The following is an 18,626-nucleotide window of genomic DNA, read 5'->3' as shown; positions in this document are numbered from 1 at the left end:
TTATCCTATCAATATCACTCTGCATGAGGTTAAGCCATTTGATTGTATTTTTCCATGTTCTACATTGCATTAAAAATACATTGTGCCAGATCCCTGGTGCTGTGAAATTTATTCCATCAGCGCATAGGTTTGACCAGACACGTGCTTTGAATATACTGATGAATATTTGTCTAACTGTCATTACATGACCTACCTCCAATTTACATGCAGACCAGTTGCCAAGGACCCAGCTGTAGCAGGGGGTCACTGGGCAGGTTTTCTGCTGGGTAAGCTCTGTGGGGCATGGCCGTCCTTCTCCTTGGGTTGGCATAATGATAAATCGAGTCCGGTTCATTCGACCTAAAATGATAAGGGAGGTGTCAGCTTTTCAGTTAGTTTGGCTTGGAAAGGGACCTGAAGAACAGAACGTTGCCTTATACATGTAAGTCTTCATTTTAATAGACTGAACTCTGTCCTATCCCACTTTTAGTTTTTCTGTCATTTTCATTTAGAGTTCTACAGAGACGCAGGCTATCTAGGTTTTCACAGTGCTTGAAGGATCTGAAATTCTGTCTTCTACTTCTTTTAGTCTTCAAAGTACAAACTTTCTATTGTTGCCAAGTAGACTGATCTTGTAAACACTGGTAGACTGTTCATTCATTTAATAAATGTTTATTTATTAAGCTCTAGCATGATCAAGGCATCCTGTAGTGTGCTAGGGTAAAGTAAAATTGCCAGATGTATCTTCTACCATCAAAGACCTCATATTTTAAGACAGGATTACAAATATTAAACCCAAATAGTGAACATTGCCTCTTCTGTGAGGCAATGAGCATAAGCATGAACATAAGCAAGTAAGGCAAAAATCACACATAGTCCAAATTATCCTGAAAAATTCCCTAGGAAGGTGCTACCCCAAGGTCCCAATAGTGTCTTTCAATTAATTCAAAACAGATAATTTTTTCAGAGGTTTAGAACCAATTTCTTTCTTCACTGAGCACAAGATAAAGTTGTTGGCTTGGATGAAGGAACCAACATGTTTAAAAAACATATGTGCAGATACCAGCCTCCTGTTCTGCAATGAAAGACAATTGATTAGTAAATCTGGCTCAGGAAATAGCAGTGCTCCCATATCATCTTCTGCCCCCTCCTAAGCATTAGGTCATCAGCTCATCAAGTGGAATAGTGATGGAATAACCTACATTATTGGTTTGTGCTTCTCTCTGTCTCTCTCTTGCACTCGTTCACTCTCACTCTCTCATTCCTACTCACTCTGGTTCTTTCTGATGAAGTACTCAGCACATATAATTTAATTACTATTAGTTATTTATTAATATGATGGAATCCCAGTGTTGTTATAAAGTTAATTATGTAATTGCATTTGTGATAAATGTTAAAAGAAAAACAGGGTTCTGTGGAAGCATGAATTAGAATGGTAGCCCATTTTGAGAAGGAACCAGAGATCACTGCCATGAGCAGTGGAACTTTAAGTAGAAATCTGAAAAGATGCAAGTCAGACATGATGTGCAGAGAGAATGGGCCACACAGAGCGAAGAGATGGTGAGGCACAAAGGATCACATGTCTGAGGACCTGACAGAAGCCAGTGCAGCTGGAGCAGAGAGTGACAGTGCAAAGGGCTTGAGAAAATGTTGTTAAAGCTATTACAAGCAGAGTCTTTTAGTTGATGTCAAAGATTCCACATTTATATCCTAAGAGAAATGGAAAGCTAGTGAGGACTTCACTTCTAGATAGAATTCACTTGAAAGCCCTGGATAGAAACAATTACAGATACCTTCAAGTTTAGTGATAAGTAAGGGTGACTCACACTTTCAAAGAACTAGACCTCTTACCATCCACCAGAATATTATCATAGATTTGGTGGTAAACTAACTCTCTGAGAATATCCTTGAAGAAAACCAGGGGGTTCTAATCACTGGCTTCTAAATTCCTTAAGGTTTATACTTCCATGCCTAACATGGTACTTCACAGACATTAAGTAAAGTGGACTATATGTTTAATTTATATTTTCATAAATTATTGATGTGATATTATGTTATATGCAAATATGTGATGACAATAATATCAATACATTGATTGAGCTGGTACCATACGTTAGGCAATATTTTCAACACTTCATATGCATGGACTCATTTAATAGTGATAACAACCCAAAAGGAAAATTCTACTGTTCTCCCATATTACAGATGACATAACTGGGGCTCAGAGAATTTAAGTCACTTGTTTGGGTTTAAAAAAAACAAAGTAGGCTGCAGAACAAGATTCAAAGCAGTTTTACTCTAGTAGCTGCTTCATTAATCATGCTGCTGGGTAGACATGAGCAAGACAGTAAAGACAGCTACCTAGTTAAGTCTTTTTATAGGAGACACACATGGAATTTTAGATGGTAGTTGTATTAATTCATTTTCATGCTGCTGATAAGACATACCCAAGACTGAGAAGAAATAGAGGTTTAATTAGACTTATAGTTCCACATGGCTGGGGAGGCCTCAGAATCATGGTGGGAGGTGAAAGGCACTTCTTACATGGCAGTGGCAAGAGAAAAATGAGGAAGAAACAAAAGCGGAAACTCCTCAGATGAGATAAACCCATCAGATCTCATGAGACTTATTCACAATTACAAGAATAGCATGGGAAAGACCGGCCCCCATGATTCAGTTACCTCTCCCTGGGTCCCTCCCACAACATGTGGGAATTCTAGAGATACAATTCAAGTTGAGATTTGGGTGGGGACACAACCAAACCATATCATTCTGCCCCTGGCCCCTCCAAATCTCATGTCTTCACATTTCAAAACGAATCATGACTCCCCAACAGTTCCCCAAAGTCTTAACTCATTTCAGCATTATCCCAAAAGTCCACAGTCCAAAGTTTCATCTGAGACAAGGCAAGCCCCTTCTGCTTATGAGCCTGTAAAATCAAAAGCAAGCTAGTTGCTTCCTAGATACAATAAGGGTATGGGTATTGGATAAATACAGCCATTCCAAATGGAGAACTTGGCAAAAATAAAGGGGTTACGTGGCCCATGCAAGTCCAAAATTCAGTGGGGCAGTCAAATTTTAAAGCTCCAAAATGATCTCCTGTGACTCCACGTCTCAATTTCACGTCACATTAATGCAAAAGGTGGGTTCCCATGGTCTTGGGCAGTTCCGTCCCTGTGGCTTTGCAGGGTACAGCCTCCCTCTTGCTTGCTTTCATGGGCAGGCGTTGAGTGTCTGCAGCTTTTCCAGGCACATGGTGCAAGCTGTCAGTGGATCTACCATTCATGGGGATGGAGAACGATGGCCCTCTTCTCACAGCTCTACTAGGCAGCATCCCACTAGGGACTGTATGTGGGGGCTCCAACCCGTGTTTCCCTTCCGCACTGCCCTAGCAGATGTTCTCCATGAGGGCCCTGCCCCTGCAGCAAACCTTTGCCTGGGCATCCAGGCGTTTCAATATATCTTCTGAAATCTAGGCAGAGGTTCACAAACCTCAATTCTTGACTTCTTTGCACCCGCAAGCTCACCGCCACATGGAAGCTGCCAAGGCTTGGGGCTTCCACCCTCTGAAGCCACAGCCCGAACTTTATGTCGGCCCCTTTCAGCCATAGCTGGAGCAGCTGGGACACAGGGCACCAAGTCCCTAGGCTACACACATCATGGGGACCCTGGGCCTGGCCAACGAAACCACTTTTTCTGCTGGGCCTCTGGGCTGTGATGGGAGGGCCTGCCGTGAAGTTCTCTGACATGCCGTGAAGACATTTTCCCCTTGGTCTTGGAAATTAACATTAGAGTCCTTGCTACTTATGCAAATTTCTGCAGCTGGCTTGAATTTCTCCTCAAAAAAATATGGCTTTTTCTTTTCTACTGCATCACCAGGCTGCGAATTTTTCTGAACCTTTACGCTCTGTTTCTGTTTTAAAATGGAATGCTTTTAGCAGCACCCAAGTCACATCTTGAATGCTTTGCTGCTTAGAAATTTCTTCCACCAGGTACCCTAAATCATCTCTCTCAAGTTCGAAGTTTCACAAATCTCTAGAGCAGGGGCAAAATGCCACCAGTCTCTTTGCTAAAACACAACAAGAGTCACCTTTGCTCTAGCTCCCAACGAGCTCCTCATCTCCATCTGAGACCACCTCAGCCTGAACTTTATTGTTGTTATCACTATCAGCATTTTTGTCAAAGCCATTCTACACATCTCCAGGAGGTTCAAAACTTTCCCACATTTTCCTGTCTTCTTCTGAGCCCTCCAACCTGTTCCAACCTCTGTCTGTTAGCTACTTCCAAAGTCGCTTCCACATTTTTGGGTATCTTTCTAGCAGCGCCCCAATGTACTGGTATCAATTTACTGTATTCATCTGTTTTCACACTGCTGATAAAGACATAACCAAGACTGGGAAGAAAAAGATGTTTAATTGGACTTACAGTTCCATGTGGCTGGGGAGGCCTCAGAATCATGGTGGGAGGTGAAAGTCACTTCTTACATGGCAGTAACAAGAGAAAAATGAGGAAGAAGCAAAAGCGGAAACCCTGACAAACCCATCAGATCTTGTGAGACTTATTCACTATCATGAGAATAGCACAGGAAAGACTGGCCCCCATGATTCAATTACCTCCCCCTGGGTCCCTCCTACAACACATGGGAATTCTGGGAGATACAATTCAAGTTGAGATTTGGCTGGGGACACAGCCAAACCATATCAGTGGTAAAATTTCTTTCAGTGATAATATAGGCAAGGGCTCATTCTGCAACCCCAGGCACAGAGCTCTTGCGTGGAGTGTATATGTTTACACAGATGTTCTTCCCAGAATCACTCAAATCATGCAGGTCAGATATCATTCACATCAAATGTTGTCCCTGCCAGATGAACACATTTGGCACAAGATTTCACATTCAGTTTTGCTTAAATACTCTTCAAGTTTTATAATAACTTTAATGTTTATTCTCTTGACTGAAATACCTATTATCCTAATGTCTTTATAATTGCAGGCTGTGCCGTCCATCTTTGTAAGGATAATGACAATGTGGTGTCACCTTTATCACAGCCAAAGAGGCTCTATTTCATTATAACCAAATAACTTCCAGTTTGTCTTGAATTGATGGCATGCTGAGGGCCAGTACTATAGAACCATTTTATTTATTTCCATTAAGGTGACAGATAAGTTTTGCTGGACATAAAGGTAGAGAAAATCTAATAAATGCAAAAGAAAAAAATGATGCTATTACTTTTTAAAATAATGAAGTCTCAAGACCATTCATCGGAAGCACAGCCATATGGTTTCTCTAGCTTTTGGTATCCAAACACAAAGAGAAGATTTCCAAACAATGCCTATTACTTCCAAGAATATTTTTTGAAACCAAGGAACATATAGTAAATCTGTATTTTGATGTATTTTGTGTTTAATTGGTTCATGTTAAAGTTCAACAAAAAATATTGCTAATAAATGCATGCAAGTATAAGAGAAAATTACTGGACCTGATACTTCTGTTGGGTAATTGTTATCTCTATGTTTCTTTTTCTATTTAGGTCAGGGATGTTTTAATTGTATGAGTTAAAGAACCAAAAATGTATCCCTCAAATAAAAAAAATGTGGATGTTCTCAATAAAGGGGCCTGCCACCTCCCAGGGTAGTGGTCAAGTATTACTTGAGATGCCAGATCTCAGAAAGGATGGAATATTCAACCAAGCAGCTATCTCTCAGCAATAATTATTCTATCAAGAACTCCGAACAGCAGGAGCCGGAAGGAATTGTTTTGGCAATGATGAGTTTTGATGGGAGAGAGAAAGCAGTGGAGGATGTGGTCAAATTAAAGGTAAAAGTATGGTGTGGTATGGAACATGAGAGAAAGAGAATTTGAAACTAGCTGATGTGCCAGGTACAGTGGCTCACGCCTGTAATCCCAGCATTTTGGGAGGTTGAGGAAGGGGCATCACTTGAATCCAAGAGTTCGAGACCAGCCTGGGCAGCACAGCAAGACCTCATATCTATAGAAAAAAAATAGAAAGCTAAAAAATAAACCTGATATATTGTGGAGACAGGCCTGGAATGGGCATTAAAAGTTTCTAGTTGGGAATAGTTCTCTCCAATTAACAACTAGTAAACGATATGACTACATGCAACTACTTTAACTCCTCTGAGCATAAATTTTCTGTAAAATAAAACTGAGAATACAAAACGTCTTTATTACTTGAAGATAATTCATGTTAGAAACAAATGCCACTTAAAACTGAAGCTATTTTAAATGGGAATGAAATTATTTTAAATGAATAGTAATAAATATTTAAATGAGACTTTTTTTCTGAAACTAAAAAGAATGGAAGTGGGTTTATTTCATCCAATATCCACAAGTATATATATTATAATTACACTTATGTACTCATTATTAGGACAAATAATAAATTGGTCATTGATATTTCTTACATAATTTTATGACAGCTGTAAGAGATCTTGATGTTTCATAACTGACTTTCACAGCTTGAATATGAAGTCTCTGGCTGTTGAGTCAATGATCATCAGTTTTCCAAGGGCTCCCTTTAATCTTTGGTGTGAAGATCACTCCATATTGTATCCCCTTTGTGGTGGACACACATTTAATTTACAGCTAAAGACAGACCAATAAATCCCCTGATTTGCAATGACAGAACATGTGTGTAAATGGAGAAAGCTTGTTGACTGGGTAAAGGTTCTGTAAATGATAAGTTTATTCATGAATATTTTGATGTTATGAGGGGTTTGATGTTATGAGCTGTCTGTGGAATTCACAATAATGTGGATTCAGGTGAAGAATATCAGATGATGAGGGATGCCTGGATATGTGTCACATAGGTTATACAAATAAACAGTACTATATAAAAGCAGCTCACAAGGGGTTGGGCACAGTAGCTCATGCCTGTAATCCCAGCAGTTTGGGATGCCAAGACGGGCAGATGACTTGAGGTCAGGAATTCGAGACCAGCCTGACCAACATGGTAAAACCCCATTTCTATTAAAAATACAAACATTAGCAGACATGGTAGAGTATACTTATAAACTCAGCTATTTGGAGGTTGAGACAGGAAGATTGCTTAAACCTGGAAAGCAGAGGTTGCAGTGAGCCAAGATCGCACCACTACACCATAGCCTGTGACTCCATCTAAACAAAACAAAACAAAACAAAACAAGCAAAAAAACTTGAGGAATATTTTAAATATAGTAAATGCTTTTATTTTTCTCTTCTTAAACATTTATTTATTTATTTATTTATTTTTTGAGTCGGAGTCTTGCTCTGTCGCCCAGGCTGGAGTGCAGTGGCGTGATCTCAGCTCACTGCAAACTCCGTCCCCCGGGTTCACGCTATTCTCCTGCCTCAGCCTCCCAAGTAGCTGGGACTACAGGTGCCCGCCACCAAGCCCGGCTAATTTTTTTTTTTTTTTTTGTATTTTTAGTAGAGACGGGGTTTCACCGTGTTAGCCAGGATGGTCTGGATCTCCTGACCTCGTGATCCGCCCGCCTCAGCCTCCCAAAGTGCTGTGGTTACAGGCAAGAGCCACCATGCCTGGCCTTAAGCATTTATTTTTAACAAATACTCTCATATCAATTCCTAGAACTGGCCCTGAAACATGCCTGTAATGAGTACATAAAGCATGCTACCTGTGTCTCCTGTATTTTATTGGGCTTATTATATTAAATGCACAAAATTATAAAAGACATAATTACTCAGCCAGGTCCCAACCCATCAAATCCCTTAACACTGTATCCTGGACTCTTTCTGTTCTCAGAGTAATAGTGAAGCTTGCTGCCATACATATCCTCCTGCTTTCAAAGTCAGAGGGGAAGAATTTCCTTGGAAACTCTCTGGACTTGTCTTGCTTGGGTTTGTGTTTTCCAATAACAGCATAAGACATGACAATAGGTATCAGCTAGGAACTAAATTCAATCATAAATATGGACAATATGCTGAATGAGCAATGCCCATTGAGATGAAGGAACAGAAGTTGCTCGCTATTCGTGCACTCATCAGGCTACAAAACAGAGAAAGACACTCCCTATAAAATATGCTTCCAGTTAAAAAAGACCTAAATCATGGTAGGGTAGATTTGCTATTTGCTAGTAATTCTCGTCTCTGAGCCTTTTCCTCTTTTTCCCTGGAGAATACTGGGACCTCATTATAAACAACATTGATATTAAGCTTATTATTATATGAGCAATAATCACTAGCAATGAAAGAAAAAGGATTGAATGGCAACATCTTTAGAAATGGTATACAGGTTGTAAAAACAAAAACAGAAACGGAGGGGCCAATCCTAGTGATCGCATACAGGTTTAAAGCATATCAGACTAGATCATATTCCCACTTAACTAGGCAGTAGTCAAACTTCCCTCTTGAGGCTTCACTGACAAAGTAAATGTAGGAAATTTTAAGCAATTCAAACAAATCTCAAAACTGGTAAACATTTGTCAACGTATACACTTAGAAAAAGAAAGGAAGTCACATGCAGTAATTCCCTATTCTGACCATATTTTCCAATCAAAGTAGCCAGTCACCATGCCCTTTAGAGAGACATGCTGTAAACAACAATTCTTCTGTGGCCCTGACACATAGTCACTGAATTTACTGGAAATTATGGTTTTGATAGCTTCGGCCAATTTGGATACGGCCCAGGCAAAGTATATATGTAAGAGATAATGGAAAAGGAAATATAAGAATAATAGAGAGATTGTTGAAGATGGTTCCTATTGACTGGAAACAAACAGCTCATTGAATAAAATATCTGAGCAATTTACATAAATGTACCTATAAACTCCAGTGCACTGTAGATATATAAAAGCGATAATAGTAGTATATGAAGTAACTTTGAGCTTCCAGCGTGTCTATGAATATCATTATTATTGACTTGCTTTCCATCTGGACATTACTTCTTTTGAACATAAGTTAAATTTCCAAAGTTTATGCACAATCATTGACAGAAAATGGTCACCCAGAAGCCAACATCTAGAAGGGGTTGGCCACCTAAAACACCATGCAGAATAGGATACAATGTCACTTAACTGAAGTTAATGGTTCCTGATAAGAACCCCCAAATCAGGTTAATGAATAAAAGATTTCCGTTTTCAAGGGATTTCCCCCTATGGATTTATCCTTTTTTTTTTTTTTTTTTTTTTGAGACGGAGCCTCTCTCTGTTGCCCAGGCTGGAGTGCAGTGGCGCGATCTCGCCCGGCTAGTTTTTTGTATTTTTAGTAGAGACGGGGTTTCACCGTGTAGATCAGGATGGTCTCGATCTCCTGACCTCGTGATCCACCCGTCTCGGCCTCCCAAAGTGCTGGGATTACAGGCTTAAGCCACCGCGCCCGGCCGGATTTATTCTTAAGCATTTGGTACCTGCGACCTACTGTTAGACAATAGCAAATACTAGCGGATGACAACATAAGTGAAAAAGAAGCAAAGGAATACTAACAAAACCTCATTAGTAGATGGTCATGTTCAATCTAAGTTAACTTTAGTCATATGTGTTTCTGTGTTTAAGATATTTTATTGTATGATACCTTTTGTCATTGTAAAAGCATTCCTCATTATGGAGGGAGGCGCTAAATTAATTGAGGGAATACAATGTGTTTTAATATACAAATGATGTCATACATTCTTGCTTAGCTTTTTCTCTTCCTTATCCTGCTTTCTTCACTTTCCTGCCCCGATAGTTCCTCCCCTTACTCTCCGAGCCACATAAATCCCTTTAACAACCCCAGTTTCAGGCTGAGTTTAGGATATAGTTATTAATATTATCCGTTAACACATGATAAACTGAGACTCAGAGAATTTAATTATTTTTTGTAAAATGATACAGTAGAAGGTTTGGAACAAAGATTTGTCTTGCTCCAAAAGCATATACTTTCCAATAGATCTCATGTAATCCATTTCTTAGGTATCAGATACTATGCTCTAGTTATTAGGCCACTCGAACTAGTTTGAGAATTGCACTTAGATCTATCTTTTGCAATAAATTTGTTATATGTATTTGTACACTCTATATTTTCTTTAGCAAAAAGTAATGAAAGTGACTGTGCTAACACCTTTCTCCTATGACGACTTTTTATTTGCTTTCAGGTACTCATCAGAGTAACTTTCTGAAAGTAGTGGAAAATCAGGTTGCGTATAAAATGCTCAATTAATTTCATGTGGCTCTTTAGGCAGGACATCTACTAAAAAGTGGTTAAAGCTGTACTTTTCATTTCTCTTAACAAATATCAGGAATTTTTATCCAAGTTGATTTTAAGTGCAAAATTTATTTTAAATATTACTGGTGGATATAGATTTGGAATCAAGGCTATTTTCCAGTATAGCGGAGTGGAGGAAAATTACAGTCCTGATCTGCAACCTAAAGACAGCTCTTTAGCATGTGTGTGGTGTTGACACAGCAGTAATTCTACATCAAGAGATACAGTCCATGAGCTTCCCCTATAGAGGAATTCCTTGGCTTATATGCAAATTGCTTCAGATCTCCAGATACCCTGTTATCCTAGAGAAGATCCAACTTAAGATAAACATTCTATAGGCCTTTCAGAGCAAAACAGACTCTAGTCCCAGCCAGGATCACATCTCTGCCAGGTACATGGGAAGTAACAAGGCCACCAGTTTAGAAGTCAAGGCCGTGATGTCAAGGGACTTAGATATGTATTTGAGGGCAGAAGATTAGGCACTTCTGACACTGCTTGGATATGACTCCAGACTTTTCAGTAGTAGAGTATGTATATGCATTCTGACCACTTATCTTCAGTTCTATTTTCAAAAATCACATTTCAGTTCCATCAAAAACTAACACAACTTGAGGGACCACTGTAATATCTATAAACAGCAGCAATACCCACAGTGAGCCACTTCCATGGGATGCAAGAGGGTCAGAGAGAGTGAGTTTGCAAATCTGGGAGCTAATCTTCCCACTCTTTTTAGAGAAAACCATCAGAGTCACACATTACTTCTTTAAGATTTGCAACTATTAGATAAACTACATAATATGCAACATTATTGGTTGTGAGGCAAGAACCTATTTACAAGGTTTAAAATTCAGGGGGACTTCTCAAAGCATTAATATATCTCACTGCCCTTCGTGTTCCCACCTATGACCCATTTTCTCTGCTTTTTCTCAAATATACCTATAAATTATAATAATTTTTATAGTGATACAGCATGCAACCCAGGGCCATGTACACAATAAATGATACAGAGTGTCAGATGTACAGGATCACAGTGGAACAAATGGGGTCTTTGGAGACAACTGAGCTTGGGTTCAAATCCATTCTCCACAACTGACAAGCTATGTAACCTTGGGCAGATTACTTCAGTGCCTATCATTACATCTGTCAAATTAGGTCTACACTTCATAGTACTGTTGTGAAGAATTACTAACACACTCCTACCATCAGTAATTATACCCTTGACCAACAGGTATTAAAAAGCAATCACTCTCATATTTCATCATTTTATAGATAAAAACAGTGCAAGAGAGTTCTGCACAGGATAAGTGAGCAGTCCAGCATGCTACAACTTGCCATGGAAAAGCTGACTTTAAAACCCAGATCTCTGAGCTTCTTGTCTATTCTTTTTCTTTCATTCCACCACCTAGCTTCTTGTTCTTTTTCCATAAGAACTAACTACTTTATACAGTAAATAAGTCTGAATTATTATGACAGACTGTCCCCAGTCAAGAATACCACACATTGATCAAATTGGATGCAGACACCAAAAATTAAAGTTACTGGCTTGCCCTTGAAACCAAAAAAAAAAAAAAAAAAGCTGGAAATCACAAAGTAGTTGTTGTGTTTTGGAGTTAATACAAAATTATTTTCTCATTACGGGATAGAGTCGACAGAAAAATTATATGCCATCTGGAAAACACAAGAAGTAGGCTAGGTCATATGCTATAAAAATATTATAAACTCATATGCATTAAATTTAAAAATATAAAATACAAAGAAATCATAGTCTGGATTTAATAACATTCTTAGAGTGTTATCAGTTAAATAATTATGAATAATTCATGATATGCTAAATTTAGAGAGTTCCACATCCCACTGAACTGATGAAAATTCAAGAGACAAAAAAACATGACTAATCCAAATATTAAGCTCTTCTATTAGAAGCTTTGATCTTTGAAATCTATCTAAAAAGATGGAAGCTTAGAATTAGTCTCTCTCTAAATTGAAATAAATTGGATTCAAACTGTTCTGACCTTGAAATCTTTAACACAATTAAAAAGTATATGCCAAGCATCAGGTGTACATTAAAGAGGCAATCCAGACGCTTGGAAAATAAAGTAAGAGCTCATTCAAAATTTCCCCTCAGATCATTGCAGTTCTGTGGGTTTGATGATGAAGCGTGGCTCATAGGGAAGCATTAGGCACATCCAGCACACCAGGTTTTGCCCAACAACTCTGCGAATTCAGAAACAGAGATAATTGTGTGAACCTTTGTTTTTGATAAAGACATCAGCTGAGAACTGCAGCTGCTGAAGTTTGACTCCCAGGTAACTCGCATGCCCACTTGAATGTGACTAAATAAACTCTACCTCTTCCTGTGGTCTCTGCCTATTGCTAAAATCCATTCGAAAAGAGAAAGAGGCTCCTACACAAGACAGTTGCTGGCACTTTGTCTTAGAACAGGCGAGCTGTTGATAGTTTCCTAATGATAGTGTCCAACCTTTGCAGCTGCACAATTTGGTCTCTTAAGAAACGAGTTCATCTGTACCATACATTCCTGCTTCTGATTAGTGCTATTCATTTACTGTTTGTTTTTCAGGTTGTGCTCTATGAGGATTCAAGCATGATTTAAAGACAGAATTATCTTATTTTAATAATATTACTCTCTACCACAAGAGTGATGGTTAGGGAAGAGTGGTGCCATCAGACTGGAGCAGGAAGGCTGGAATGGGGAAGACATTTGGGGATGGTGGGGAATAACATGATACACCCACAGAGGCTGCCTTGGCACAGTCTTGAGGGTATGTGCTTAAAAATTCAAGGACCATATATCCTATTCCTCTTTTTACCACTCAATTTTGTTTTTAAAGTTGGAGACTTGGACTGGGTGGGGTGGCTTATGCCTGTAACCTCAGCACTTTGCGGGGCCGAGGCAGGCAGATTACTTGAGCTCAGGAGTTTGAGACCAGCCTGGGTAACATGGCATAACCCAGTCTCTACAAAAAATACAAAATTTAATCAGGTGTGGTGGCATGTGCCTATAGTCCCAGCTACTTGGGAGGCTGAGGTGGGAGGACCGCTTGAGCCCAGGAGGCAAAGGTTGCAGTGAGCCAAGATTGTGCCACTACGTTTCATCCTGGGCAGCAGGACAAGATTCTGTATAAAAAGAAAAAAAAAAAAGAAAAAAAAAAAAAAGATAGAGGTTGGGCACAAATAAATACAAGTAGAAAATACTCATCTTTATATTTTTGTCTGAAGGTTTTAACATGGGACATTAAATAGAACAGGTAGTCAAAAAATGCTTGTGAGATTGAACACTGAGCAGCCTAGCAAAGAAAACACTAGTCACAAGAGCTATAGCACCATCCTGCCCAAATATTATCCTACCAGACCCTTAGAAACTAGCCAGAGGTGATGCGTAACTGATGCCATACTTACATGCCAAGAGACACCATCTACGTGATTTCCAAGTACTTTATGCAACCTGATTTCTTCGCTAGTCTTTCTGTGCCTTAGTTCACACAAGGACTTTTCTTGTGAAATCTGTGTTTTGTTTTTGTCTTTGTTTATTATTCGAAGGATTGGAGAAAAGTGAATTTTAGCTCACTTATTCGTAAAGGCTTGCAATCTAGTATGCAGGCTCTTCCCCTTTCAGCTTTCTTTTTATGGTCCAGAACCATCTAGGCAATGACAATAAAAAATTTTTTTCAGTGTGCCAAGAACTGTGTTTCAACTGTGAAGATTCACCCATGAAGAATACAAACAGGGTCAGTGGCCCCTTAGAAAGATAGACATGAAAATGGATTCAATTCGTGCATGATAAAAATCGTAGGAGGCAGTCATGGGGATGATGGTGACAGGCTCCGTGTAAGGAAAAGTGGCAAGGTGAGAAGAAGCATAATTTGATGAAGGGTGTGACTGAAATGTAGTATTTTGGAACTGACAGAGCTGGCAGGGCAGTACAAGGTGATGGAGACAGCACACGTGAGATCCTGAAGATTCCCGTGGGCCATGTTCACAATACAGGACTTTATTCTTTCTTGCCTTTTCCATGCTATCCTTTATTACTGAGAGAAACAAATATCCCAGCAGTGGCCCTTGAGGACAACACTGTAGTCCTTATGGCAGTGGGATATCCAGAGTGGGTCTCTCTGGACAGAGGAGCAACCAACTTTTTCAATAAAAGACATCACTGATGCAAATAACACCTCTCATTTGTATGTCTTTTGTGGATTCATCAATGAGCATTATTACTAATTTGTTAGTTTACTCTCTGTTGTCCCTAAAATAGATTTTAAGCTCCATAAAAATAGGGAAATTGCCTTTTTTCCCCCAGTGCTGAATTCGCAGTACATAAGACTATAACTGACACGTATGTATTTGTTTATGGATAAATAAATAGATGAATGACTTATATGTCAACATAAAAACACTTGGTCAGATATTCATTTTTAGAATATCACATAGGCTACAAATACAGTGTGTAGAATTTGGAGAGGGGTAAAAGGATGAGATATAAAATTGACAGATGAGGGTGACTGTGTCTATGGAATAATTTTTAAAAGATCCTATGGAGTCTCCAAAAATCCTCTCTTTTACAGACAGGTAGAGGAACATGGAGGAGAAAATTCACATATACTAAACACTCATGACGTGTCTGTCACCATGCCGGATGTCTTCTAATACTTAATTTCATTTGATTCTCAAAACAAAAACTAAACCACTAACGTGTAAAATTCCAATTTATAGATAAAGAATCAGAGACTCAGAAAGATTTAGCTAAATGTATATGCTTAAACAGCTACATTCGAACTTAGATTTATACAACTTTAAAGTGGATGCCCAGTGGAAACCATGCCTGGCTGCCTCTTAAAACAATTGACAAACTATTGGTTAATCACTGTAATCTCGGTCCTAAGACCTGTCATTTCATTTCCACAGGCTCTTTGCTCTCATTTGTGCAAGAAATTACATATTATTGTCGGACATTGCAATTCCCATGTTTTCATTATGAGTAACATTCTTTGTAGAAGTAGTTGTCAATTTTTCTTAGTCACATTTTCCTAATATGTACCCTGGCTACTGTTTTTGGCCCTGCCCTCTCTAGGATCTTACAGTTGAGTTCACAGATGAGCTCCTTTTTAATCATGAGTCATACCTAGTTTCTCACACAGTCCCAACTAAAGAAGATAATTATCAACAACATCAGCACACATCCATTTGTGAGTAGCTTATAGATGAGTCCATAACTTAGTGCCAGTGGTCCAATATGAGAACTTCTAGAAAACTGCTCTCAAATTTCTGTGGTTGACAATCAGATCCAGGTCCTGGTATCCCATCCTCCCCTCCCAATGATGATCTCTCCAAACTGCAGTTCTTCTTCCCATCTCCTCCCCTGTTAATTTGCCTGCTATGGTTTGGATGTGGTTTGTGCCCACCAAAGGCATGCCAACATTTGATCTCCTTTGCAGTGGGGTTGGGAGGTAAGGACTAGTGGGAGGTATATGAGTCATAGGCGAGGATTCCTCATTAACAAATTAATGCCCTCCCTTGGGAGTGAGTGAGTGCTCACTCTTGCAGGAATGGATTAGCTCTTGCAAGACAGGATTGTTAAAAATGTGTGGCTTTCTTGGCTTCTTGCTCTTGTTTTCTTTCTCACCATGTGACTGTTTTGCACATGCCTGCTCCCCTTCCGCTTTCTGTCATGAGTTGAAGCAGCCTGAGACCCCCACCAGATGCAGCTGCCCATTCTTGCACCTTCAAGGCACCAGAATCATTAGCCAAATAAACCTCTTGTTTTCATAAATTACACAGCCTTAGGTATTCTGTTATAGCAATACGAAATGGAATAACACAGAAAATTGGTACTGAGGAGTGAATTGTTGGTATACAGATATCTGAAAATGTGAAAGTGGGTTTGCAACTAGGTAAAATACACAGAGGCTGGAAGAGTATGCAGGGGCAGGCTAGAAAAAGTCTGCATTGCCATAAATGGAGCAATACGTGTGATTCTGGTGAGGTCTCAGAAGAAGACAAAATGATGAGGGAGAGTTTGGAACTTCTTAGAGACGGGTTAAGTGGTTGTGACCAAAATGCTCACAGAAAGATGGACAGTAAAAGACATGCTGATGAAGTCTCAGATGGAAATAAGGAACTTATTGGGAACTGGATAAAACACTATCCTTGTTACACCATAGCAAACAACTTGGTTGCATCATGGTCATGCCCTATAGCCTTGTGGAATATAGAACTTAAGAGTAAAAGAACAGCATACTTGGTGGACGAAATTTCTAAGCAGCAAAGCTCAGGCTGCTGCTGCTTCTAACTGCTTATGGTAAACTGCTAGAGGAAAGAGAAGCTGAGTGGAAAGATTTGGAAAATTTGTAGCATGGCCATGTGGTAGAGAACGAAACAGTATCTTCAGGAAAGGAATACAAGAATACTGCCAAGAGACCCTTTGCTAAAGACAGTAGCATGGCTAAAAGGAGCCAGGTGGTAATGGTAAGAACAATGGAGAAAAAGCCCTGAAGGCATTTTAAAGATCTTCTCAGCCAACCCTTCCCATCAGAGGTCCAGAAGTCTAGAAGGAGAGAATGGTTTCAGGGGACATGACCGAAGTGCCACCGCCCTGCGTTGCTGCAGAGATCTGCTACCCATGTCCCAGTGATTCCTGCTGGAGCAGCCATGGCTCAATCTTCCCTAGATGTAACCATGCTGTCACTCTGGAGAGTCCCAACTATAAGCTTTAGGAGCATCCACATCCACATTACTAATTTTGTAATGGGAGAGCAGTGAAGGTATGTTGACTTCCACCTAGATTTCAGAGGATGTGTCAGAAAGCTTGGGAGCCCAGACAGAAACCTGCCACAGGAGTGGAGCTGCCACAGAGTTGTCACCATAGCAAAACCTAGTAGATTCCCGGAAGCAGGGCTGCCCTAGGGACCCCAGACTGCAGAGCCATTGGCAATGTGCAATGCCCACTTGAAAAAGCCATAGGCATTCATCTTCAACTGGTGAGAGCAGCCACATGAGCTGCACTCAGCAAAGCCATAGAGGTGGGGTTGCCCAAGGCCTTGGGAGCCCATCTCTTGCACCAGTATGCCCAGGACATGAAGTCAAATGAATCTGTTCCAGAAATTTAAAATTTCATGCCAGTCCTGCTATGTTTTATACTTTCCTGGGCCCTGTCATTTCTTTATTCAGGCCTATTTTTCTTCTTCTTTTTTTTTTTTAATTATACTTCAAGTTCTAGAGTACATGTGCATAACATGCAGGTTTGTTACATATGTATACATGTGCCAAGTTGGTGTGCTGCACCCATTAACTCATCGTTTACATTAGGTATGTCTCCTAATGCTATCCCTCCCGCTCCCCTCACCCCATGAGAGGGGACGTTCCCCACTCTGTGTCCAAGTGTTCTCACTGTTCAATTCCCACCTATGAGTGAGAACATGCGGTGTTTGGTTTTCTGTCCTTGCGATAGTTTGCTCAGAATTATGGTTTCCAGCTGCATCCATGTCCCTGCAAAGGACACGAACTCATCCTTTTTATGGCTGCATAGTATTCCATGGTGTATATGTGCCACATTTTCTTAATCCATTCTATCATTGATGGACATTTGGGTTGGTTCCAACTCTTTGCTATTGTGAAAAGTGCCGCAAGAAATATATGTGTGCATGTCTTTATAGTAGCATGATTTATAATGCTTTGGGTATATACCCAGTAATGGGATGGCTGGGTCAAATGGTATTTCTAGTTCTAGATCCTTGAGGGATTGCCACACTCTCTTCCACAATGGTTGAACTAGTTTACAGTCCCACCAACAGTGTAAAAGTGTTCCTATTTCTCCACATCCTCTCCAGCACCTGTTGTTTCCTGACTTTTTAATGATCGCCACTCTAACTGGTGTGAGATGGTATCTCATTGTGGTTTTGATTTGCATTTCTCTGATGGCCAGTGATGATGAGCATTTTTTCATGTGTCTGTTGTCTGCATAAATGTCTTCTTTTGAGAAATGTCTGTTCATATTCTTTGCCAACTTTTTGATGGGGTTGTTTGATTTTTCCTTGTAAATTTGTTCAAGTTCTTTGTAGATTCTGGATATTACCCTTTGTCAGATGGGTAGATTGTGAAAATTTCCTTCTATTCTGTAGGTTGCTTGTTCACTCTGATGGTAGTTTCTTTTGCTATGAAAAAGCTCTTTAATTAGATCCCATTTGTCTATTTTGACTTTTGTTGCCATTGCTTTTGGTGTTTTAGTCATGAAGTCCTTGCCCATGCCTATGGCCTGAATGGTATTGCCTAGGTTTTCCTCTAGGATTTTTATGGTTTTAGGTCTAACATTTAAGTCTTTAATCCATTTTGAATTAATTTTTGTATAAGGTGTAAGGAAGGGATCTAGTTTCAGCTTTCTACATATGGCTAGCCAGTTTTCCCAGCACCATTTATTAAACAGGGAATCCTTTCCCATTTA

The 18,626-nt window shown here is 39.7% G+C and overlaps 1 protein-coding gene across 1 annotated transcript in view; it reads right to left on the bottom strand.

Moving 5' to 3' along the window:
• Nucleotides 1-18,626, bottom strand: part of THSD7B (thrombospondin type 1 domain containing 7B) — a 779,270-nt gene that overhangs the window by 33,636 nt on the left and 727,008 nt on the right. The window contains exon 20 of the mRNA XM_026449366.1: nucleotides 194-339. Coding sequence (XP_026305151.1) covers nucleotides 194-339 — 146 coding nt within the window. The remainder of the gene's footprint in view (nucleotides 1-193; nucleotides 340-18,626) is intronic.

Source organism: Piliocolobus tephrosceles, chromosome 11 (assembly GCF_002776525.5).
Source record: "Piliocolobus tephrosceles isolate RC106 chromosome 11, ASM277652v3, whole genome shotgun sequence".
NCBI lineage: Eukaryota > Metazoa > Chordata > Mammalia > Primates > Cercopithecidae > Piliocolobus > Piliocolobus tephrosceles.
Note: the sequence above shows the minus strand (reverse complement) of the source record. Positions and strands in the feature narration are given on the sequence as shown.